This window comes from Salvelinus fontinalis, chromosome 12, assembly GCF_029448725.1.
Source record: "Salvelinus fontinalis isolate EN_2023a chromosome 12, ASM2944872v1, whole genome shotgun sequence".
NCBI classification, from domain to species: domain Eukaryota; kingdom Metazoa; phylum Chordata; class Actinopteri; order Salmoniformes; family Salmonidae; genus Salvelinus; species Salvelinus fontinalis.
Window position 1 is genome coordinate 42,834,780 of NC_074676.1, and position 25,682 is coordinate 42,860,461.

Below are 25,682 nucleotides of genomic sequence, written 5' to 3' on the forward strand. Positions count from 1 at the left end.
TGTAAGTAGGAAAACCTGCAAAATCGTCAGTGTATCAAATACTTGTTCTCCCCACTGTACATAATATGACATTTGTTATGCATTTATTCTTTGGTTACTTCTGTGAATGTCATGTTTACTGTTAATTTTTATCGTTTATTTCACTTTTGTTTATTATCTACTTCACTTGCTTTGGTAATGTTAACATATGTTTCCCATGCCAATGAAGCCCCTTGAGTGGGAGGGAGGGAGAGTGGGAGGGAGGAAGGGAGAGTGGGAGAGAGGGAGAGAGAGTGGGAGGGAGTGGGAGGGAGAGTGGGAGAGGGAGAGTGGGAGGGAGGGAGGTTTGGCCAGACTCAGTGGACCTGATTGGTGTATTACTCTGTGGAAAGTTTGGCTAAATGGATCCTGTGTCGGCTGCAACTCGCCTTTCCGGGCTAAATTGAAAGATCAGTGTCTCCGGGTTTTACAGGGGGATAAGTGCTCAATTGTTTGATTGCTCCTGTGATTCTCTGAATTGAGATCAGACGTGCTGTTTTCTCTCCTCTTGTTCAGTTCTTTCTTTAACCCTTGTAAACCTGAGTATCTCCCCCGCTTTATTCAACCACTGGAGGTGACTAAGCAGATAGACCGTACTGTTTAACTAAACCCGCTCTAATACACAAAGGAAAGCAGCAGATAAGGGTGGTTCCCGTGGAAACGGGGCTAAATGATGACTTCTCCGAGGGCCCAGCTCATTAATAAAGAGGAGCTGGGGGAGGTGGCCTGGGCCACCGTCCTCATGAATAAACATGAAGCCACTACCCAGGTGACTGAAGTTGTTCAATACAGAGGCCACGCCAACTGGCATATCTGATAGGCCTTTGGTTCCCAAGCGGGTGATAGTTCTCTACACGTGATATGTGGAGGGGAGTGGGGGAGGGACAGGTTTCGATATCTCCATAATAATCTCAGTATGTCACCCTCATTTTACCCCGCTCTGAGAATTCACATAAAGGCTTAAATAACAATTGCATTACAATACAAGCCACAGCTACTGCTTAGTCCTGCCTGCTCTGCCATGAAGTATACTACAGTGGCTTGCGAAAGTATTCACCCCCCTTGGCATTTTTCCTATTTTGTTGCCTTACAACCTGGAATTAATTTTTTGTTGTTGTTGTTGTTGAGCATCATAAAGAGAGGCAGAGCGAGCATCGTAAAGAGAGGCAGAGCGAGCATCGTAAAGAGAGGCAGAGCGAGCATCGTAAAGAGAGGCAGAGCGAGCATCGTAAAGAGAGGCAGAGCGAGCATCGTAAAGAGAGGCAGAGCGAGCATCGTAAAGAGAGGCAGAGCGAGCATCGTAAAGAGAGGCAGAGCGAGCATCGTAAAGAGAGGCAGAGCGAGCATCGTAAAGAGAGGCAGAGCGAGCATCGTAAAGAGAGGCAGAGCGAGCATCGTAAAGAGAGGCAGAGCGAGCATCGTAAAGAGAGGCAGAGCGAGCATCGTAAAGAGAGTAGGAGAAAGGAATGGACATGCTCTCCGGCAGGCTTTTCCTATATTACAGCGCTTCGGCTCTAGAGCTCTGCCCCAGCCTGACTGGATTCAGGAGGAGCAGCGGTTAATGTTTAAAGAATCCTCAGCTCTAGCCCTGCCCTTCGTCTCTTCCTTCTGGAACCCGCTCGCTCCACCAGGCACTGCAGTTGGCACTGGACCATGCAAAATGAACATCTGTTCCCTGAGCTCGCTGTTTGCCTTTTTCTCCCCACTCCCTCTACTCCCTCTCCATCAACTTCTCACTGAGATACTTGTTTACGCTAACCGACGCTCATCAGCATCAGGAGATGAGCGGACGGAAAGGAAACAGACACTCCTTTTCTTTCAGAGCCACTGGATGCTAAATTAGCACTGTGTGGTTGGTGGTAATATGATGCAATGTTGACTTCTGTTGAGTTTTTGGTGGATTCTGAACTGGGTTCTGACCTGAACGGGCGTCATGCCGGGTCATTTAAGGAGTTGAGGGGGGATGGTTTGTTTATATGACAGTATCCTATTTTTGTTTTTAAATGTACTTCCTTGTTGTTCCTGGCTTGTGCACTGTTGATCGAGTGAAAGTTAAACCACTGTCGCCAATTCTTCAGTTGAAGACCGGTATTCCCAGGAAATGATGCTGAAATTGTAGCCTGGCTTCTTCACTTTTAACCCTATCAGTTCCGAGACCCCAGCAAAAATCTGCCTTCTATTTATCTGACTTTCACGTATCTGTCTGTCCAGTCCTTATATTTAGCCTCATAATGAAGTGTTTTACCATGTATCTGCCTGACTAGTCCTTATATTTAGCCTCATAATGAAGTGTTTTAACATGTATCTGCCTGACCAGTCCTTATATTTAGCCTCATAATGAAGTGTTTTAACATGTATCTGCCTGACTAGTCCTTATTTTTAGCCTCATAATGAAGTGTTTTACCATGTATCTGCCTGACTAGTCCTTATTTTTAGCCTCATAATGAAGTGTTTTACCATGTATCTGCCTGACCAGTCCTTATTTTTAGCCTCATAATGAAGTGTTTTACCATGTTCTTTTCAGGACAACCAGGGCTACAAGTAGAACACAACAGTATTTGACATAAACAGTTGTATTCATGAGTTTTATTGACAAATGTCAATACAACAAATAAGGTCCGCCAAAGCAAAAACAAAGAAAAATGTATATGAATGCTGTAAGTACATAAATGGTTTGACCAGTGGGAAATTAATATCCAACTATTCAGTGACAACTGTGTGGAGTTTGTGACAGCAACTATGTGAGCTTATTACAGTATTATAGACACTATGTCCATGGATTTCCTGTGATCTTCTGTGTAGAAGAACCCCTTACCTTCTAGCGACTCTTGTCTAGTTTGTGAGCAACATACATGTCACATTTGTTCGTGAGAGTCTCAGCTTTTCAGAGAGAGCTAATAGTTTGTAACTCAAACCATTCGGACTCTACAGATGTTTTTTTTGTAAGAAGACCCGGCCCAGGGCTCCTTCAGGATCCGCCTTTGTCTCACAAACACCGCTCTAGCTCAGTCTCCATTAATCATACAGACTAATGTTGGATACAATTTAAATATATGAATCCAATGGTACAACCCAGAAGTCTGTAGCTTAAACAGACAATGTTTAATACGGGTTAGAAGTCCACATTTTGCCGGTATCACGGTGGGACTCATTGGGTTAAAAGGGTCATCCACATGAATATTCCCCTTCCCCTGTACTGTCACTCTCACAAAGGCAATGTCCTCTCTTTCCCTCTGGCTCATTGTCATTCCAAGCACGATTTATTTATTCAACCGTCTCCGATCGTCCTCCATAGTGAGGGTCCAACCCCCTATGACCCCCCTATTGCCTGCTTGTTGCCTCCATGGCTATTAGCAGCAATAAGCAATTACCAAACCATCCGCCATTTGTCCTTTCTCCGTTTATCGCAAAACATGTTTTCATAATTGTAGCTCCCCTCGCAAAAGGTGCCTCCCACCCTGTTATTAGAGGCTTAATTGCGCCAAGCTAATGGCCCTAGAGGACAATGCCCCCCCCCCCCCCCCCCCCCCCCCCCCCCACACACACACAATCGCTCACAATTATCATCTCCTTCATTTTGAAACCATTCAGATGTTTGTGCTGGGTTGGGTTGATCAGGGATTCAGGCTTCTGCAAGGCGGTGGTTCCATTTCCTTTTGCTTTCTTTGTCGAGGTTCAGTGGGGAGCTCAGAGCCGTAAGCTCAAATCATTGTTGTTTTGGCTCTGGCTGCAAAATGGCCTTAGAGAAGGCTCTCTGGAAAGGCCTCTCTGTTTCAGGTGAATAAAGTCTTCGCTGTCCATGTGCTTCCGCCTCAACTTTGCATAGTTGTACAGAGAATAAATAGGCAGGATTTGGAATTTATTTTGTGTATTTCATACCATTTTAAGCATTTCTTGTTGACTGGAGGGGTGTCAACAATTGGACAGAAATTCTACCCCTTGAAACACAGATATATGTAATAAGGCCAATTTTGCAGTAAGTACTTCTGTGTATTTGCAATGCTAATCGGAGGGAAGTTGTTTAATTGGCACAACTGCAGCATGGCGGTGTTTACGGAAAATGAAAGCCCCAGGCCGTGAGGTGCCCCTGCTGAATGTGACTTGACTGTTCGACATCATCTCTCAAATGATAGGCACTTCCTCTAATGGCCCGGCCTCATCTCCTGTCTCCCCTGGAGTTTGCCTGTCTACCCCGGGCCACTCAGGATCCCGGGCGAGCTGGCGCGCTGGGGGAACACTTCACTGGCTGAAATATATGAACAGTAGAGTAGAGGTTTTTTTCTCTTGATTTATTTTTACTGCCTCTCCTGGCAGGCATGAGATGGTCCGGCGCTGTCCAGAGAAATGACTTGTCTGTTGCTGTGTCTATGGCGGTAGACCGGTGGAGACAGTGTTCTGTACTGCATGTGTGGTAGCTCCAGTTGTCCACCAACAAGCACTTAGAGAAGAAGGGAAAGAGTGTTAGCCTGCGTTGAACTCAGCTGTGAAATTCTGAAGCTGAGGAACGAAGGTCTGACCAACTGCTGTGAGAACCCCCTGGCCCATAGAGCCTTTGACATGAAGGCTGTAGGCTGTCAGTGCTGCTAAAGTTCGGTTGAATGGAGGTTGGTGGGAGAAAAGGAGTGGGATTGTTGAAATGCGATGTGAGGTCAAAGTAGTGAGACCTTTGGCACTTTACCTTTGGCACTTTAGGATCACCCTGTTTTCCTGGAGTCTCACACAATGTGTTTACTGAAAGCCTGTACTCCTCTGTAAATTACAAGTCCACATTTAGGCTTCAGCCAGAGACGTGCTGCCCAAGAGGCTATAACTGTGGTTGTTATAGGGAGTGGCTCTCGAAAACACTGCTGCTACTGGCTGCCGTTACAGTGCTGGGAACATGCCGCTGCTGGCTGCCATTACAGTGCTGGGAACACGTTGCTGCTAACTGCCGTTACAGTGCTGGGAACACACCGCTGCTGGCTGCCGTCACAGTGCTGGGAACACGCCGCTACTGGCTGCCGTTACCGTGCTGGGAACACGCCGCTACTGGCTGCCGTTACAGTGCTGGGAACACGCCGCTACTGGCTGCCGTTACAGTGCTGGGAACACGCCGCTCCTGGCTGCCGTTACCGTGCTGGGAACACGCCGCTCCTGGCTGCCGTTACCGTGCTGGGAACACGCCGCTACTGGCTGCCGTTACCGTGCTGGGAACACGCCGCTCCTGGCTGCCGTTACCGTGCTGGGAACACGCCGCTCCTGGCTGCCGTTACCGTGCTGGGAACACGCCGCTACTGGCTGCCGTTACCGTGCTGGGAACACGCCGCTCCTGGCTGCCGTTACCGTGCTGGGAACACGCCGCTCCTGGCTGCCGTTACCGTGCTGGGAACACGCCGCTACTGGCTGCCGTTACAGTGCTGGGAACACGCCGCTACTGGCTGCCGTTACAGTGCTGGGAACACACCGCTACTGGCTGCCGTTACAGTGCTGGGAACACGCCGCTACTGGCTGCCGTTACAGTGCTGGGAACACACCGCTACTGGCTGCCGTTACCGTGCTGGGAACACGCCGCTACTGGCTGCTGTTACAGTGCTGGGAACACGCCGTTACAGTGCTGGTAACACACCACTGCTGGCTGCCGTTACAGTGCTGGGAACACGCCGCTACTGGCTGCCGTTACAGTGCTGGGAACACACCGTTACAGTGCTGGTAACACACCGCTGCTGGCTGCCGTTACGGTGCTGGGAACACACCGATGCTGGCTGCCGTTACAGTGCTGGGAACACGCCGCTACTGGCTGCCGTTACAGTGCTGGGAACACGCCGTTACAGTGCTGGGAACACTCCGCTACTGGCTGCCTTTACAGTGCTGGGAACACATTGCTACAGTGCGATGAACACACTGCCTGTTGCAAAGCATTACAAGTGTGGCCTAACGAAGGTGTAGACTGAGTTTACAGGGATCATTCTGTGTGGAACACTCAGAGCACCGGTTCATATGCCAGAGGAAAGTCATTTTTCCAGTGAGGGAACGATTTTATTGACTAGCCCAATAGTTGTAATGCTCCTGAGACCACAGACAGTCGATCAGAATGGATGCGTGAACCTCTCTCCTCAAACAGATACACTGTGGCAACCCTGCAGTCGGTATGTAAAAAAAAAACTGACCGACAAACTTGTTCAATTGCAATATGGTGCGGTTTTGAACTTTTTTTCTCTATTTTGAGATTTGGATGTAAATTCCGTCCTTGGTCCTGCAATAAGCGTGAAGAATACTAATAGGTACCAATAACCTCTCGTATAGCACACCGACTGTGAAAGTGCAGTGAGCGGGGAGGGAGAGGTTGAGCCCATTATCTACCTGAGATTGGAGTCCGAAGGAGAGCACAACGAAGGCGAAGAGTCCGTGATTAGTTTTCCTACCCCGCTACTTCTGCTACCACCTATCTTTCCCCCACATACCCTCTTCAGCCTCACACAAGCCCACCCCTCCCTCTCTCTCTCTCTCTCTTTCTCTCTCTTTCTTTCTCTGTCTCTGTCTCTGTCTCACACACACCGGCCGGCCTGCCTGCCGATTATGTGACTTCAGCTGCCTGGACTGGGAGGGCAGCAAATTAAATTGACCATCTCCAGAGTCCAAACAGCTGGGGATGCAGATTAGTTAAATGTCTATTTATTTTAAGGCTATGGTAATGCTGAGGCTTCTCTTCTATTCCTTCCTTCCTCACTCTCTCTTTCTGTCTCTGCAGCCCTAGCACTCACCCCCCTCCCTCACTCTCTCTTTCTGTCTCTGCAGCCCCAGCACTCACCCCTCTCCCTCACTCTCTCTTTCTGTCTCTGCAGCCCCAGCACTCACCCCCCTTCCTCCATCTCTCTCTTTTCCTTCTTTCTTTCCACACTCTCTGTAATATTAATACACAGCCTTTTCTAAAGCCCCATCGCTGGCTGTGGCGAGTGGTAATCCGTTAACCTGATTATTCCACAGATTAAATTAGATCATTTTGGAAAGTGAAAGTAGCAAGTGCACGGAATGGAGGTTCACCAATGGCATTTGCTGCAGTCCCAGGCCGTGATGGGAAAACTGTTGTTTTTGGTATGATAATGAATGGTTCAGTCAAAAAAGCTGTGATGCCAGCCTATCAGAAAGGGTGAAATCAGAAATCATTGCACGGACACAAAATGTCTTTCCCTCTTTCCAATAGCTGCTCTATCAAGTTGTACTTTACACCCGATTCACATGTCCAGGTAAGGAAAAGGATGAAACTGGGATTCAGTTAGAAACGGGATTCATTTGCGTGTAAAAACTCAGAAGAGATGACCAGCTCAAGTAGGTCGTAGCTCTCAGAAACGAGGAAGGGGACATGACAGCACCCATGGCATGAGTCCACAGACGCGGGTGCTAAGCTAACCGATCAGATTAAAGGCTTTGCATCTGTCGCTTGCGTAATGACATTAAACAGTGCATCACAATTAAAGATAATAACAGATAATGAGCGCCACCAGCATAATTTGCGCCGTCAGCAGCATATCCAAAGACTAGAGAAACAAAGAGGGAAAAGTCTGCTACTGGAGAAGGAGGGTAACCATTGGATATCTGGGTCCTCAGCCAACGGTTGGATGGCGTAGATAACGACTGTAATCCAACTTTGTGATCATCATCATGACACCATTTTCAGACGCTCATCCTCTGAGGATGGCCAATGTCAGACCGAGCTGCCCAGATGCCAATTTCTCAGCAAGAGTGCCAACACGTAATTGCATGACACTGCCAATTTCAAGCATGAAAATGTTTTCTGAAAGCGACAGGAAACAAAAGCCCTCGATAAATATGGGGGCGACATCCTGGTTTGCATGCTGGGTAATGTATACTTTCAACGTCACCCCACCCCTGCGAAGCCAATGTAATTGCTGAGTAATCTGAGATATTTTGATTCTAAGGTTTGTTTGAATCCCTCCTAAGAAGGGTGTTTGTGGAGGGTTGGTGTATTAGCTGTAGTCCTAAAACATGTACAGGCATGCATGGCAGGACAGAGGAGCCGACTCAGGCGGGGGGTGTAATTGCTGTCTGTGTAAAAATCCAGTCGCAGCGTGAATGACAAATGCTCTGCAACGTGATGATGAGCGGCGCGCGTTCGGAGGCCCTTCTGGCAAATGAAACAATGGCTTTTCGACTGACCGATCGGGTCGCAGCATGGCTGATTCGATTTGCGCCGAAGATTTGTCATTGCGGAGAGCACCAGTGTGCATCGTACACACACATAATCACTGGCAGTCCTAGGACACCCTCAGGGTACAATCAGCCCTCGTCATTGGCTTCTCTCTCTCTCTCCCTCTCTCACTCTCTCCCTCTCTCACTCTCTCACTCTCTCCCTCTCTCACTCTCTCACTCTCTCCCGCTCTCTTTTCTTCCCCTTTTCTCAGGCTGGCTAACCCTGAACTAATGTTATTTTTTTTAAACAGTGTTTTATTTATTCTTGCACGGCAGGTTCTATCGACAGTGCTCCCTAAGCTGCAGGGGAGATTGTATCAGACACCATTCCTGGGGATGCTAATAGAAGGGGGATTTTTAGTCTGCTGTCTCCGATCGGGAGCAGCGGGTAATGATAGCATAATTGCACCGTGATTCGTCCACCCCTGCACTTCTTTTTCCCCGACTGCCCATTTGTTCCTTTTCCCACCCTCCGCAACTCCAAGCTCCTCTATGCATCTCTTCACTGATCCCTCCATCACTCGCTTGATTTGAATTCAACTGCAATCAAATTGCTTGTTGTATTGTTCTTGCGGCTTCATTTACTACTGGGTGTGGTTAAAGGAGTTGCTCTCCCACTTACAGGGTCATTGAGGCAAACGTAACGTGTGGATGTGAAGCGTGGGTAGATGCTCAGCGTCACATCTCAGAGGGTCCCCTGGAGAAGTGGGGAACAGCCTGTCCTGCCTCTTGTGGGGGGGGGGACAGGTGTGTCCTGCCGATATAACCGGAGGAGTACCACAACACTTAACGCGTCTAACACACAGCACATTGATGTCACAGAGGCACAAGTAGAGAGAGAGAGTGTAAGGGAGACTCACACAGTTCTGTACCATCATCAAGTGTGGGATGAGCTACAGGCTCGCTGCAGCGTTCAGCCCTCAGGGGAACCGCAGTACAAAGAGATCATACATCAGCATCCGTTAGTAATCGATGGAGAGGATTCTGCAAATTTATAGTCCTCTCTGCTAGTATCAGCCCTCATGCTTGGAAGCCTATGAGTGGGCCTTACTTTAGAGGCCTGTCTCATTCTTTCTCTCTCGCTGTCTGCTCTCTCTTTTCTTCCACTCTCTTTTCTTCACCTTGTTCTATGTCTCTCTCTCTCTCTCTCTCATTCTCCCTGGGCAGCTGCTTATCCATGCTTGTGCCAGTCTTCCCCATGACTCAAACTAAACTGACTGGCCTTATTTCCTCAATCGAGTGGTCTCCAGGCACCGCCATGCCCGCCATGATGTCTGGCGCATGTGAGGTCATTGTCCGTACCCTGAAGATGAGAGATTACTTCTGCTGTACGCTTGGCCCTGTCTTTCCCTCACAGCTGTATCAGTGGCCAGAGGGGGTCAGAGGATAAACTCAGATTCTCAATCCCCAACCGTGAGTCACAACTTGGCTCTTCTGAGTAGCGGTCAGGCGTGAGGAAAGCTCCAGAACCCTTGTTAGAAGACTCGCAACAGACAGTGGGAGAGTCCCCATGCTAATAACACTTAGCATTGGAAGGGCACTGCTAGTTAAGAAGCGCTAACTAGCCCCTTGTTGCTCGATAGAGCTTAATTCGTTCAGCTTGCATGATCAAGTACAGTAATTGCTAAGTTGCCGCAGTGTACAACGACTGAATGGATAATTAGCCTGCAAGTGTTGTATGTTTCCTTCCCTGATTGAAAGTGTGCTGTGGCTAGTGTTACGGCTGTTTCTTCATTGAAAGACCAGTGGTGATAGTCAAAGCACTCCTTTGGGCACTCCTCTAATCATAGCCGTGGGGTATGGTCTGGTGGAGTGGGGTTGGGTGTGGTGGGGTAAGGTGGAGTGAGGTTGGGTGGGTGGGTGGGGTTGGGTGTGGTGGTGTGTGGTGGGGTAGGGTTGGGTGGGATGGGGTGGGGTTAGTGGTACATGAGGGGCACAAACTGTTGTTTTAGATTTTTTTTTAGTACTCACTCACAGGTACTTGAGATTCAGGCGTTGTATTCTGATTGGTCGGCTTTGTTTGTGTAGGCTGCTGCGTGTCTCCTCCGATTGGTTTAGCCCAGTAAACCAGTTTAGAACGAGGAAGTCGGAAGCAGGTGTCTCTGGTTTGCTTTTTCCCTCCTTGGGTTCCAACGTCTCCTGCTTGAGGTGCTTGAGGTCTGGACTTCTCAGGACTCAGAGGACTGCTGTTTTCTGGCCTCATCAAGATGATCCTAATCTGCTTTATTGGTTTATCCGAGTTGCCTCTGCGCCCAGCGTAATCTCGAGCTCTAGAGGTGTAGCTGTCTGCTGTTTTCTAAACCCAATTCAGATTAGGATATCTGGTTAGAACTAGTGGAGTGTGAATGGCTACTGTAAATAACAGGTTACAGTTAGGTCACACAATCATGATATTCAGGGAAGAGAGGATATCATTTTGAAATATCTCTCATGCAATTTTCTTCCCTATGTGTTGGATTGAGCTGTGTTAGAATGGAGATAGTGATCCCTCTTGTGACTCTCAGGGAACATTAAAGCAGGACATTAATTCTTGTTTTACCAAGTACCTAAAAGTGTTCTAGTTGATAAACACTTATTTAGACTTGCCATGGAGTAGTGCTACTGCAGTAGCAGAGTAACTAGTGAATTAATTTAACCAACACCAATAACCATGTCTTTTTCCTTTCTACAGAGGACTTGCTCCCGGGAGGATTCCCCAACATAGACATGGGTCCCCAGCTGAAGGTGGTCGAGCGGACCAGAACGGCCACCATGCTCTGTGCTGCCAGCGGCAACCCCGACCCAGAAATCACCTGGTTTAAGGACTTCCTGCCCATAGACCCCAACGCAAGTAACGGGCGAATCAAACAGCTGCGCTCAGGTAAGGAAATTGTGTTCAAGTTGTTGCTTAGCTACACCTTCAGCTTCCCTGGTTGCTTAGCTACACCTTCAGCTGCCATGGTTGCTTAGCTACACCTTCAGCTACAACTGTTTGCTTTTTAAATGCAAAACAGTGAGCGGCCATGATTCCGATTGTGAGTGCTATAGTTTAGCCCTGAAACATTATGATTGATACGCGGTGACTGGGTGGATGATTTGGGCTTGACTCTGCTCTGAAGATCTGATCGAGGACAGGTCAAAAAAATATTCAATGGGTCCCAGAAATGTGGAATAGAGAGAAACAGAGCTTGGTCTAGTTTTCTCCCCCTCAGTACTGTAAGTGTAGGTGTGATCTCGTAGCCCTTGATTAAACCTTAATGAGAGAGACCCAGTGCAGCAAAGTCTAACAATATATATATAATTAAAGTGGTCCCATGCAACAGGGGGTAGATTCTTTGGGTTGACAATGTGTCACCATCAGAAAAATGCAATACGTCCTATTTGATTTGCAGCTGCTAACACTAAATAAATAGTCTGTCTCAACTGAGTTCTTGCCCTAGATGTGGTCCTTGCGAAGCGCACACTAAAACACTCGATTTGTGATAAATATAGAAAATAGCTGTTTTCTAGGACCTTTGGCTCGTAAGAAGTGAGCAAATTACAGCTAAGAATATCCACTTCAAATTCACCCCAAGAAATTCCATGGTGGCCAAAAAAAAAGTGTTCACTCATTTAGATGATGTCGTACAACTTTCTGAGTGCTCCGTGTCTTGGTGTTAACCGACAGGGTGTTTCTCTGTGGGGGTATCAGGAGCTCACCGAGTGCTTTGGAGATGCTGAGCTTGTGTGCAAAATGCTCTTGACTTCCCTATCTGAGGACAGCAGTCCCCCATGAGGGATTCCTATGAAGCTGAGTTTTTCTTCATCTTATGTTAATGTCTAGGATCTAGAGCTGGTTTTAGCACTCGTTCAGCTTCCTCCTGTGCTGTGACGGTAGGAGGGCAGACTCATTGGGCTTCATTTATAGATTGTACGGACAAACATGCATACTGAAACATGATTAGGCTTGACACCCTGAGATGTATGTTTGTTATGCTTGTTGCTGTTGTTGTTGTTCATCCGTGAAGCTCAAAGAGTTACAGAGAAAGCTGGTTGGGTTGTTACTGGATTTTCTCCTGCTGCGCCGTCTGATATTGTACGTGTCTACACCCCTGTTTGCGTCTCTCACCTGTCTCTCTGTTCCACAATGTCTTTATTTTTTTGCTGTACGTCTGCGTTTTTTTATACTCAGAGCGGATTGCCTCGCTGTGTCTGTCGTTTGTCTGTCCGTTGAGATGCTGTTGTCACTGAATGCACGTCATGCAGACATCAACAACCTCTATCTGACCCACAACAACGTTCTCAGTTCATACCACCAACCAATAACAATATGGAATTAAAGCCAAATAACTCATTCTCTAACCTGAAGTTGAACACTATTTAATAATGAGTGGGTTTTTTCCAATTTTCTAAACACTTATAAATACTTTGGTAAATACTTTGCCCCTGATATGCATCCTAGATGTTTTACCCCTTGGCATTATACAATGAATAAAGCATTTGGCAAAGTGCGTTTTGACAAGTAGCATCCCCAAGTAATAAAGCCAGTATTTGAATTAAATAAGATGTTTTTTTTAAATGATCGCAAACTTGCCACAGTTCTACACACAAGTCAAGAAGTGGTACATGTACTTAATGCTAACCTCTTGCTGCCTGAACGCCTGTGTGAAATATAACATTTTTGTGTGAAAAATGTCATGTAATAATCCCATTCTGGGGTCATAAAAGACCCACCTTAACAGTGTCATTGCAGCACTCTAGGGGCTACTGCTAGCAGCACCTAAACCCTAAAATTAATTGTTCTATTTTTCCTTTTTTCTATTTGTTTTTCTGTTCCATTATGATTTTCAGAAGCCTTTGGTAAGTGTCTTACTAAGTCCACAAACATCCCCATTGTCCCCGAAGCAGATGGCATTTGAACTACTTTTAAAATGCATGCCCCACATCCTCTCTCCCACATCCTTCCTCCCTCTCTTCTTCTCTCTGTCCCTTTCCTACCCTTCCTTTTTTACTTGTATCTTTTCCCGCCCACTATGTGAACCGTCTTTGGCTCCCAGATTCAAGTAGAAAGGTGAAACAAGGAGAAGAACCTGAGATGTGTGGTGTGTGTGGTGTGTGTGTGTGTGTTAAACACACCTCTCATCCACTACTCACGAACAGGAACCAGGCTGTCCAAGCTACTTTCACCACCTGCGTACACAGTTTCACATATTGTTGTGTAGAATTGGACAATAAGATGAGTATACTAGTATTAATAAGAGGAGTATACTAGTATTAATAAGAGAAGTATACCAGTATTAATAGGATGAGTATAATAGTGTTAATAAGAGGAGTATACCCGTATTAATAAGAGGAGTATACAAGTATTAATAAGATGAGTATACCAGTATTAATAAGAGGAGTATACCAGTATTAATAAGAGAAGTATACCAGTATTAATAAGATGAGTATACCAGTATTAATAAGAGGAGTATAGCAGTATTAATAAGAGGAGTATACCAGTATTAATAAGATGAGTATACCAGTATTAATAAGATGAGTATACCAGTATTAATAAGATGAGTATACCAGTATTAATAAGATGCGTATACCAGTATTAATAGGATGAGTATAATAGTGTTAATAAGAGGAGTATACCAGTATTAATAAGAGGAGTATACCAGTATTAATAAGATGAGTATACCAGTATTAATAAGAGGAGTATACCAGTATTAATAAGAGAAGTATACCAGTATTAATAAGATGAGTATACCAGTATTAATAAGATGAGTATACCAGTATTAATAAGAGGAGTATACCAGTATTAATAAGAGGAGTATACCAGTATTAATAAGATGAGTATACCAGTATTAATAAGATGAGTATACCAGTATTAATAAGAGGAGTATACCAGTATTAATAAGAGGAGTATACCAGTATTAATAAGATGAGTATACTAGTATTAATAAGATGAGTATACCAGTATTAATAAGATGAGTATACCAGTATTAATAAGATGAGTATACCAGTATTAATAAGATGAGTATACCGGTATTAATAAGATGAGTATACCAGTATTAATAGGATGCGTATAATAGTATTAATAAGAGGAGTATACTAGTATTAATAAGAGAAGTATACCAGTATTAATAAGAGAAGTATACCAGTATTAATAAGAGAAGTATACCAGTATTAATAAGAGAAGTATACCAGTATTAATAAGAGAAGTATACCAGTATTAATAAGAGAAGTATACCAGTATTAATAAGAGGAGTATACTAGTATTAATAAGATGGGTGTACGAGTATTAATAAAATGAGTATACTGGTATTAATTAGATGGTGAACTAGTATTAATTAGATGAGTGTGCTAGTATTAATACAATTAGTGGATTGGTTTTAATAAGATGGGCGGACCGGTATTAATTAGATGAGTATACTAGTATTAATTAGATGAGTATACTAGTATTAATTAGACGAGTATACTAGTACTAATAAGATGAGTTTACTAGTATTAATTAGATGCGTATACTAGTATTAATTAGATGAGTATACTAGTATTAATTAGATGAGTATACTAGTATTAATTAGATGAGTATACTAGTATTACTTAGATGAGTGTACTAGTACTAATAAGATGAGTTTACTAGTATTAATTAGATGGGTATACTAGTATTAATTAGATGGGTGTACTAGTATTAGTTAGATGGGTATACTAGTATTAATTAGATGAGTGTACTAGTATTAATTAGATGAGTATACTAGTATTAATTAGATGGGTATACTAGTATTAATTAGATGAGTGTACTAGTATTAATTAGATGAGTATACTAGTATTAATTAGATGGGTATACTAGTATTAGTTAGATGAGTGTACTAGTATTAGTTAGATGAAGGTTACCTAGAAACCCTGTAGTTTATGACCAGACAATTATGCCCTTTGCCACACACACACACACACACACACACACACACACACACACACACACACACACACACACACACACACACACACACACACACACACACACACACACACACACACACCTCTGATGGCCACGCATGAGAAAAAACACAGTCGAGGGCTTCAATGACCCTGAGAATTTGCACAAAAACAAGTGTCCGTTCCATAAAGGCAGGAAGGTGTAGTGGTGACGGGGTAAACTGGAGTTGTTTCCAGGTTTTGGGGGGTGCTGCAGGAGAGTTGTGTGGCTGAACCCTCCAGCCCCACACTGTGGCCAGCTCAATCTTCCCTCCTTAGCCAAATGTTTTCTCAAGAAAAACTTTTCCTGCTGCCCAATGCTCCCCCACTGTCTAACAAAACTCCAACTAAAGCATTTCCACACTTCAGATTTTATCTGAGGCCTGCTTTTTGAGCCTATCTGTTATAACTTGGGGTATTGAAAACATTCAAATTCTTGCCTTTAGTTGTCTGTGAGAGAAACAAGTCTTCTTTGCCTCTTTTGTTTTTAAATATGAAGGTCTAATATAGCGATGTTAGCTGTGAAGACGGCTAGCTGTTGTTACTGGAGATCTCAGTCTACCACCAAGCCTCATTTATGCTGATGAGAAAAAGGCCTGCCGCGCTCGAACCCCCTCAGCTGCCATCATTTCCAGCTGAGCTGCTGAACGTTTATTTTGTTTAATCTCCCCTTTCCAAAAGGAACCGAGCAGACGTGCTCAAGGTTGAATAAATACTTCAAAATGGTTTCTCTCTCTGGGGGGGTCTTTTAGTTTGGTTGAATTTATTTCCTCTACCTAGTACCCTATACCTTTCTCTGTTTGTTTCAAGCCTTCATTAGTTTTGGTGTCAGACATCTCTGAGTCAGTCATATGTGGGAACTTACCAAGGTGTGTGAACATCACCCCGGATGCTCCCGGCAGTACCCTTGGAGACTTTAAACGTTGAGGAAGAAATATGGAAAAGTTGTTGTGGTGGTTAAACTTCCTGAATAGGGGCTCACTTTTTTTGTCTTTTTTTTTGCCTGTGGTTGGCTGTTGCTGTGGTACTTGATTTAACTGCAGGCAGACTTAAGCCGGAGAGGATTCTGGGATTGATGGGTCCCCCAACGTGGATGGGGGGACGGCTTTCTCCTACACCCCTTCCTCACAAACACACACTACCATCCCACTACCATCCCAGTACCATACACACACCAGGTGTGTTTACCATGTACACCTCACACCTTAACAATGTGGCTTTTTAGCAACACAAAACATACAAAACACACAAAGTCCTTCATTCCAAGTCCTTCATTTGGACGCGACTCGTGTACTGCTGAGACTCTGGAGACAGTGCTGGTGCTGGATGGATGTGCCAGGTCCATACTGACTGCTGTGCTGATATTTGCGTGTAGAGTCCCCGAGGTGAGCTCCTTTGGAAATGTGGAAGAGGACGGATATTTCTCTCCTGTCCCCATTGCTCCCGACCCCAGGCCCTCGCTGGCCTTGTCAGGCTGAGCAGATTATGTGAGAGAGAAGGGAGAGAACAATAAAAAATGGTAGAGAGAGGGAAGGTGGGATACCATAAATATTCATAAAGAATGAGGTCTTTATTTGGTCTCTTTTTATATTAGGTTTGGAATATGACCCAAATCTTTCTCAGCTCCTGGATGGTTTGGCGCTCCACGTGAGCTGTGTGCATTTTTGTACGCACGCGCACACACACGCACACACACACACACACACACATGCTCAAACATGCTCAGAAACACATGTGCATACACCCAGCACAGATACACTGAAAATTACAGAGGTCATCCATGGGGCAGGGGTAGAGCAGCAAGAGACGGCCTGATTCAGATGGACAGATGTGTTCTAACATCCAGGGAGCCAGGAGCCCAGAGAGGTCTCCATGGAAACGAGAAGGTCATCCAGACATCCGAGGGGGTCAAACCTTGGCACTTGGCCTAACCCCCCTCCATCTCCAACCCAGAAGGACTCGGTTTCTGGCCAGATTGGCCTCTGAACAGCTAGCCGCATCCACAACCACATGTTTTTTTTCTTCTTCACATGTAGAAGGATTTCATACACAAGGTCGGGGGCATTATGCAGCGTCAATGACGCCACACTGCTGGCAGAAGGTCTTTGGCCGTGGAGGTACATTTGGGTCACTCCCACCATAAGCTGATTAAGCCACAGTTCACCGGAGCTTAAAATCAGATTTTATGACTTGCGTGTGTATACTGTAATAAGGCAGGTGGATCTGAACCGGTGCTACACATGGTGATTTTCATCATCCTTAGTGGTTAAGCTTGACCCGAGCCCTTCAGTGTTCAATTTACATAGAGTGGCATTGTTAGTCAATTGAGCCCTGAATTTAAGGATTTCTCCTCATTTTCAGAGGATAAAATTAACAGGGCATTCCTTCGCTTAGGCTCTGAGAGGAGGAGGAAACCTACAATTATTATTTGTCTTCCTGGTCCCTTCCTGTCCTCTTCCTGTTCCCTTCCTGTTCCCTTCCTGGTCCTTTCCTGGTCCCTTCCTGTTCCCTTCCTGGTCCCTTCCTGTTCCCTTCCTGTTCTCTTCCTGGTCCCTTCCTGTTCTCTTCCCGGTCCTTTCCTGTTCCCTTCCTGGTCCCTTCCTGTTCTCTTCCTGGTCCCTCCCTGTTCTCTTCCTGGTCCCTTCCTGGTCCCTTCCTGTTCTCTTCCTGGTCCTTTCCTGTTCTCTTCCTGGTCCCTTCCTGTTCTCTTCCTGGTCCTTTCCTGTTCCCTTCCTGTATTTCTTCCTGGTCCCTTCCTGTTCCCTTCCTGTTTCTTTGCTATCATTGTTTTCTATAAATGATCATGAAGTTTTCTTTCACTATTCAAAATGTCTTCTTCTCTTCTTCCCTGGAACCAATCGCTTTCAACTTCACAACTCCTCATTTTCCACACACCCATTTATTAAATCTTCCTCCCTATCCCCTCTTTAATACTCAGGATCCACAAACCTGCTTTATTAACCTAACCCTAACCTAACCTAACCTAACCTAACCTGACCTAACCTAACCTAACCTGACCTAACCAAATCTTAACTAGTAACTCCTTACTCCTAACTAAAATTCTGACTTCAGAGAACAAATAAACCCACAAGCTTCTTGCTGCCCTTGAACTCCAACTCTAACAACTTAACAGTCCCAACCCCTGTTCCCCTTTCTGTGTGATTGGATATCTCTGATATGAGCATTTAAAAAGGATGCCATGTGTTGCAGGTTAGCCATGGTATCCATATTTCTAGGGATGTAACATCCATGGAGATTCAAAAAAACAGTCAAAACATCCAAGCTCAACACTCACACCTCCTCACTGCTGGCAAAACAAAGAAGCACTCTGAACCCAGAGGAGGAAGAGCAGCCCTAGAACAGAATCCATTATAAATCACATCTTCAGGTCCAACATGGCTTACACACTTAGGTTCTCTGTACTGCTATGAAAGACAGGGGTTTGTGTCTGTGATTGTAGCTCCCTGTAGTCACACTGGTACACAGGTCAGGAATGTAGAGTCATTCACATCAGGCTGCATTAACCTTTAACCCCTTCTTACGTTGTGTACTGCGGGCCCGGCACTAAGTAGGGCACCTCCGCTGGGCTGGCACCCGCCCTGGTGGCGCTCTCAGGGGGTAGCCCAGGGCAGAGCACTGTCAGTTTGCTATTCTGACTCATACAGAGAGGGAGGGAGGGAGAAAGAGAGAGCAAGAGTGGCACAAAGTAGAGCAGGAGAGGCACAGACAAGAGGAGGTGCGTCAAAGAGGCACAGACAAGAGGAGGAGCGTCAGAGAGGCACAGACAAGAGGAGGAGCGTCAGAGAGGCACAGACAAGAGGAGGAGCGTCAGAGAGGCACAGACAAGAGGAGGAGCGTCAGAGAGGCACAGACAAAGAGGAGGAGCGTCAGAGAGACACAGACAAAGAGGAGGAGCATCAGAGAGACACAGACAAGAGGAGGAGCGTCAGAGAGACACAGACAAGAGGAGGAGCGTCAGAGAGACACAGACAAGAGGAGGAGCGTCAGAGAGGCACAGACAAGAGGAGGAGCGTCAGAGAGGCACAGACAAGAGGAGGCGCGTCAGAGAGGCACAGACAAGAGGAGGAGCGTCAGAGAGGCACAGACAAGAGGAGGAGCGTCAGAGAGGCACAGACAAGAGGAGGAGCGTCAGAGAGGCACAGACAAGAGGAGGGGCGTCAGAGAGGCACAGACAAGAGGAGGAGCGTCAGAGAGGCACAGACAAGAGGAGGAGCGTCAGAGAGGCACAGACAAGAGGAGGAGCATCAGAGAGGCACAGACAAGAGGAGGAGCGTCAGAGAGGCACAGACAAGAGGAGGAGCGTCAGAGAGGCACAGACAAGAGGAGGAGCATCAGAGAGTGTGAGAGAAAAAGTAGAGAGGCTGAGTGAAAACGAGAGCAAAATTGTTGAGTAAACTTACATACATTGGCAGAGACTAAGAGGAATAGTGAGGGTATGAAAGAAAAAGAATAACATACTAGGAGGTTGACCCTCTTCCTACTCAAGTCCCCGTTTCAGGGGGACCTAGGTTTGGTAGCAACTCAGGAGAGCCACACTACCCCCAATTAGGTGCCATCCACATGCCTATTATAGTGCCTCTGGCCAGCCTCTCTGCTACAGAGTCCTGGTAGTCTGGTACCAGGGCTGTCAACTGTTTGGCTTCCCAGACCGCAAGGTCACTTGGCTGGGAAAGGGCTATGTGATCTTAGCAGGCACATTGACTTAGGTCCAATCCTCTTTCGACTCCCCTTATCAGTGTTAATAGTGGCATTGATAAAACATAAACTCCAAGACCCCAAGCCTCTCTCCAAGCTCAGATGCTGCTTTGTGTTCCCGCCTTAATATGGCTGAGGAGGAGAGAGGGAGAGGAAGAGGAGAGAGGAAGAGGAGAGAGGAAGAGGAGAGAGGAAGAGGAGAGAGGAAGAGGAGAGAGGAAGAGGAGAGAGGAAGAGGAGAGAGGAAGAGGAGAGAGGAAGAGGAGAGGAGGAGGAGAGGAGAGGAAGAGGAGAGAGGAAGAGGAGAGAGGAAGAGGAGAGGAGGAGGAGAGAGGAAGAGGAGAGAGGAGAGGAGGAGGAGGAGGAGAGAGGAAGAGGAAGAGGAGAGAGGGAGAGGAGAGAGGAAGAGGAAGAGGAGAGAGGGAGAGGAAGAGGAGAGAGGAGAGGAGAGAGGAAGAGGAGAGAGGAAGAGAGGAGAGAGGGAGAGGAAGAGGAAGAGGAGAGAGGGAGAGGAAGAGGAGAGAGGAAGAGAGGAGAGGAGGAGGAGAGAGAAAGGAGGTGAGAGTGAGAGGAGAAGAGAGGGTGAGGAGGATAGAAGGGGACAAGAGTGTGCCCACCATACCAACTTTCTGTTCCTTTGTGAGACCAGCAGTGGGAGGTCTTTCAAGTCCCAATGAATAAGTTCCGTTGATAAAAAAAACTCCAAAACACTTTGATCAAGACGGCCAATTAGCAAGGAACTGGTTGATTCATAAAAACAAATAACTCCTACTAACGTTAATCTTTAACTAAACTGTTGTTTTGTATCTCTTCTTCCAGAGGGTACCCCCATCCGAGGTAAGACTATAACTAACTACACAACTGAACCTTGACCTCTTATCTAACCAGATTGAATCCATTCTTATTCAAATGAAGTGACTAAACTGAGCTAGCTCCTTCTCCAAAACAAATCAAGACTTTTCTATTACCAGCGAACGGTCATCTTTTTGTCCTCTGTGTCTTTGTCTAAGTGTGTGTATCTGTTTTTTTTTTCTATTTTGTGTTTCATTCCATCCTTGCCGTGCAATTGTTTAATGTGTGTGTGTGTGTTTTGTTTTGTGTTTGTTTACCTCTTGAATGTGAGAAGTACCGGAAAAGTTGCAATCTTGTGGAGCGATGGGTGTTTAGCAGGAGGAAAATGGTGGTTGGGGGTTATTAGGGATGGTTGGGGGGTTATTAGGGATGGTTGGGGGGTTATTAGGGATGGTTGGGGGGTTATTAGGGATGGTTGGGGGGTTATTAGGGATGGTTGGGGGTTAATAGGGATGGTTGGGGGTTATTAGGGATGGTTGGGGGTTATTAGGGATGGTTGGGGGTTATTAGGGATGGTTGGGGGTTATTAGGGATGGTTGGGGGTTATTAGGGATGGTTGGGGGTTATAAGGGATGGTTGGGGGGTTATTACAGGTGGTTGGGGGTTAATAGGGATGGTTGGGGGGTATTAGGGATGGTTGGGGGTTATTAGGGATGGTTGGGGGTTATTAGGGATGGTTGGGGGTTATTAGGGATGGTTGGGGGTTATTAGGGATGGTTGGGGGTTATTGGGGATGGTTGGGGGGTTATTAGGGATGGTTGGGGGGTTATTAGGGATGGTTGGGGGGTTATTAGGGATGGTTGGGGGTTATTAGGGATGGTTGGGGGGTTGGGGGGTTATTGGGGATGGTTGGGGGTTATTAAGGATGGTTTGGGGGTTATTAGGGATGGTTGGGGGTTATTAGGGATGGTTGGGGGGTTAATAGGGATGGTAGGGGGGTTATTAGGGATGGTAGGGGGGTTATTAGGGATGGTAGGGGGGTTAATAGGGATGGTAGGGGGGTTATTACAGGTGGTTGGGGGGAGAAGGATGGTGGTTAGAGGGTTATTAGGGTGGTTGGGGGAGAAGGATGGTGGTTGGGGGAGAAGGATGGTGGTTAGAGGGAGAAGGATGGTGGTTGGGGGTTATTAGGGGTGGTTTAAGGGTGTTTTGGGGTTATATGGGGTGGTTGGCGGTTATTAGGGGTGGTTTAAGGGTGTTTTGGGGTTATTATGGGTGGTTTAAGGGTGGTTGGGGTTATTGGGGTGGTTTAAGGGTGTTGGGGTTATTAGGGGTGGTTTAAGGGTGGTTGGGGGTTATTCGGGGTGGTTTAAGGGTGGTTGGGGGTTATTCGGGGTGGTTTAAGGGTGGTTGTGAGTTATTATGGGTGGATGGGGGTTATTCGGGGTGGTTGGGGGTTATTAGGGGTGGTTTGTTTGCTTTTGACACTGACATTTCAAATGTTTGGAGATGTTGAGGTGAGTTTTGCAGGGGTATTTGTTCATCTCGCCAGGTTAATGAATGCTGGGTAAACTGTTCAGCCGCACCCCCCCTCCCTGTCAGGCCTTATATCCTTTCCCGTTGCTATGACCACATTATGTATGTTAATGTTCAGCCTCTGCTCGACCTCCTAATGAGTCGTGGCAGGAGACACTCCCAGAAGGTGGTAAAAAACATGCATAAAGGACATTTGGTTCCCAGTTGCTGCAGTGTGACGTGGTCTAGAACGGAAATAGGCGATGGGTGTCTCTAAAATGGCTGTGGCCACTGCATTAAACAGCATTCAAGATGTATTTTCCAAACCAAATGATCGACTATAAAGGAGAGGATGTCACAGTTGAATGTAACACAGGAAATTATGGGAAATGATTGCTACCACGGCAGAATGTTCCTCCCATCTCTCTAGTTTGGGCACAATTGATGCAATTTCTCACCAAGGTTGATATTCTTACTGTGTTGTTTTAAAGTCATCTTTACTGTGTTTGTAATAAAATTGCGTTCTTTACAGGGATAAGCAGGTAGGTAAACATCCCATTTCTCTGTCAGTATTTCACCTCATTTTTGGGGGGATTGGGCCAACATCGGTAGGCAGGAATGGGTGGTGGGGATGTTATTATGCCCAACTGGTTCATGTTTTTGTTTGTTTCCTTTTTAGCTCTATAATTCTGAGGTGATGCTAGTATTCAGCAGTTGAATATATTCCTCTGCCGTATCTTTTCATTGACATACATGAGAGAACCAATAGACATTAAACAAAATGCAACTACTCCACATTCCATGAAGGAGAAATCCTTGAACCACGCAAACAGAGCCTTGCCTGTAAACCAGCGTAGAACCATGCTCATAATGTCTGGCATAAAAAAGGTCCCCCATAAATCAAATTGCGGTGAACAAAAGTGAGCGTGACTTATGAACTTTTTCATTTACATAATGAGATCAGTGATCCACAACAGAGATTTCCCCTCACTACCGGAGTTCTACTGCCAGCTCCACCACAACTGCCAGAGGTGATTTATAGGGACGCAGGTGGTTTGTGGGGATATCAAAGCAAAAGGGTGGTGGGAACTAGGCTGAACCAAAAGGAGTGGGAGGAGGAGGGGCGATGGACTGTACCACCTGTTTTGAGGTTTAAGAAGGGGTGATCTCTGGATATCAGCTCCACAGACACTAATGTCCCTCTAAGCCACAACAGATAATGTGGTACATACAGGTGGCTTGTTTCGTGTGATTTACCTCGTTGTGTATTGAAAGAGTTAAAAAGCGAGAAAAGCTCCAAAACTGTGACCAAACTACTGTTCGCACAACTGTTGCCATGCAAGAGTGCCTGTGAGAACTGGTCTGTATGAAGGCAGTGGAGTCCCTACCTGAGAACTGGTCTGTATGAAGGCAGTGGAGTCCCTACCTGAGAACTGGCCTGTATGAAGGCAGTGGAGTCCCTACCTGAGAACTGGTCTGTATGAAGGCAGTGGACTCCCTACCTGAGAACTGGTCTGTATGAAGGCAGTGGAGTCCCTACCTGAGAACTGGCCTGTATGAAGGCAGTGGAGTCCCTACCTGAGAACTGGTCTGTATGAAGGCAGTGGAGTCCCTACCTGAGAACTGGTCTGTATGAAGGCAGTGGACTCCCTACCTGAGAACTGGTCTGTATGAAGGCAGTGGAGTCCCTACCTGAGAACTGGTCTGTATGAAGGCAGTGGAGTCCCTACCTGAGAACTGGTCTGTATGAAGGCAGTGGACTCCCTACCTGAGAACTGGTCTGTATGAAGGCAGTGGACTCCCTACCTGAGAACTGGTCTGTATGAAGGCAGTGGAGTCCCTACCTGAGAACTGGTCTGTATGAAGGCAGTGGAGTCCCTACCTGAGAACTGGTCTGTATGAAGGCAGTGGAGTCCCTACCTGAGAACTGGTCTGTATGAAGGCAGTGGACTCCCTACCTGAGAACTGGTCTGTATGAAGGCAGTGGAGTCCCTACCTGAGAACTGGCCTGTATGAAGGCAGTGGAGTCCCTACCTGAGAACTGGTCTGTATGAAGGCAGTGGACTCCCTACCTGAGAACTGGTCTGTATGAAGGCAGTGGAGTCCCTACCTGAGAACTGGTCTGTATGAAGGCAGTGGAGTCCCTACCTGAGAACTGGTCTGTATGAAGGCAGTGGACTCCCTACCTGAGAACTGGTCTGTATGAAGGCAGTGGACTCCCTACCTGAGAACTGGTCTGTATGAAGGCAGTGGACTCCCTACCTGAGAACTGGTCTGTATGAAGGCAGTGGACTCCCTACCTGAGAACTGGTCTGTATGAAGGCAGTGGACTCCCTACCTGAGAACTGGTCTGTATGAAGGCAGTGGACTCCCTACCTGAGAACTGGTCTGTATGAAGGCAGTGGAGTCCCTACCTGAGAACTGGTCTGTATGAAGGCAGTGGACTCCCTACCTGAGAACTGGTCTGTATGAAGGCAGTGGACTTCCTACCTGAGAACTGGTCTGTATGAAGGCAGTGGACTCCCTACCTGCTTCATAATAGGTTTAATGAGAGAGTTACAAGCTGCCAGATGGACGGTGACAACATTGGCATCATGTTTCGGAGTCCCCTGCTGGCGTGCTCACGTCCAACGACCTTGTGATGGCGGTGGAGCGTGGCCCGCATGACAGCAAGAGAGGAGACGCCAGATTTGGACAGACCTGTCACTTGTCCCTGCTCCTGTTATTCAAACACACTGCTGTCTCTCTCTCTCTCTCTCTCTCTCTCTCTCTCTCTCTCTCTCTCTCTCTCTCTCTCTCTCTCTCTCTCTCTTTCTCGCTCGTTCTTGCTCTCTCTCGCTCGTTCTCGCTCGCTCTCTCTCTCCCTCTCGCTCTCGCTCGTTCTCGCTCGTTCTCGCTCTCTCTCATCTCTCTCTCCGGATACACTCTCTCTCTCTCTCTCTCTCTCGAAGGTACACTTGTCACCGTTCGTAACTCAGTTGGGAAAGCGTTTTTTTCCCAGTAGTCTGAATTAATTGTTTAGTATTTAAAGGTGTGGCTTTAAATGAACAGAGAAATGTCTGTGAGAAATTTAGGTGAGAGAGGATGTTGAAAAGAGGATAAATAAGAAGTGCAGAGTACCAGTGAGAAGGATGAGAATTGAACATAGTAGAAGAGAAAAGGCAGTAAGCGAGACTCTCTCTCTCCTGTTCCACCACCAGGCCTGGACAAGCTCTGCAAGCAGTGTTAAACTACAGCCAGCCATCTTGTTGATCTCCTAAACAAATCAATCAGGGCCTGCCAGCCCGCAATAATTGAATTACCCAAATGGGACTGGAGGGGTTCACATGGCCAAGCCTGCACATAATCGGCAATAGGGTGTGCAGCCTGTGGCCACGGGCACTTTCTGGAATTAATTATCTTTCTGTGCCAGACCCCTCCACTCCCTTACCCTCTCTCTCTCCCTCTCTCCTTTGTCATCTCCCTCTCTCGTTTGTCCTAATACACTAGCGTGTGTTTGACTGTCTAAAACCCCCATCACCCCCCCCCCCCCCCCC

General features: G+C 46.5%; 1 protein-coding gene across 18 annotated transcripts in view; it reads left to right on the top strand.

The window, feature by feature from the left end:
- Positions 1-25,682, top strand: part of ptprsa (protein tyrosine phosphatase receptor type Sa) — a 470,296-nt gene that overhangs the window by 279,585 nt on the left and 165,029 nt on the right. For all 18 annotated transcript variants that reach the window (XM_055940829.1, XM_055940833.1, XM_055940835.1 and 15 more), the window contains one exon: positions 10,877-11,065. In XM_055940829.1, coding sequence (XP_055796804.1) covers positions 10,877-11,065 — 189 coding nt within the window. The remainder of the gene's footprint in view (positions 1-10,876; positions 11,066-25,682) is intronic.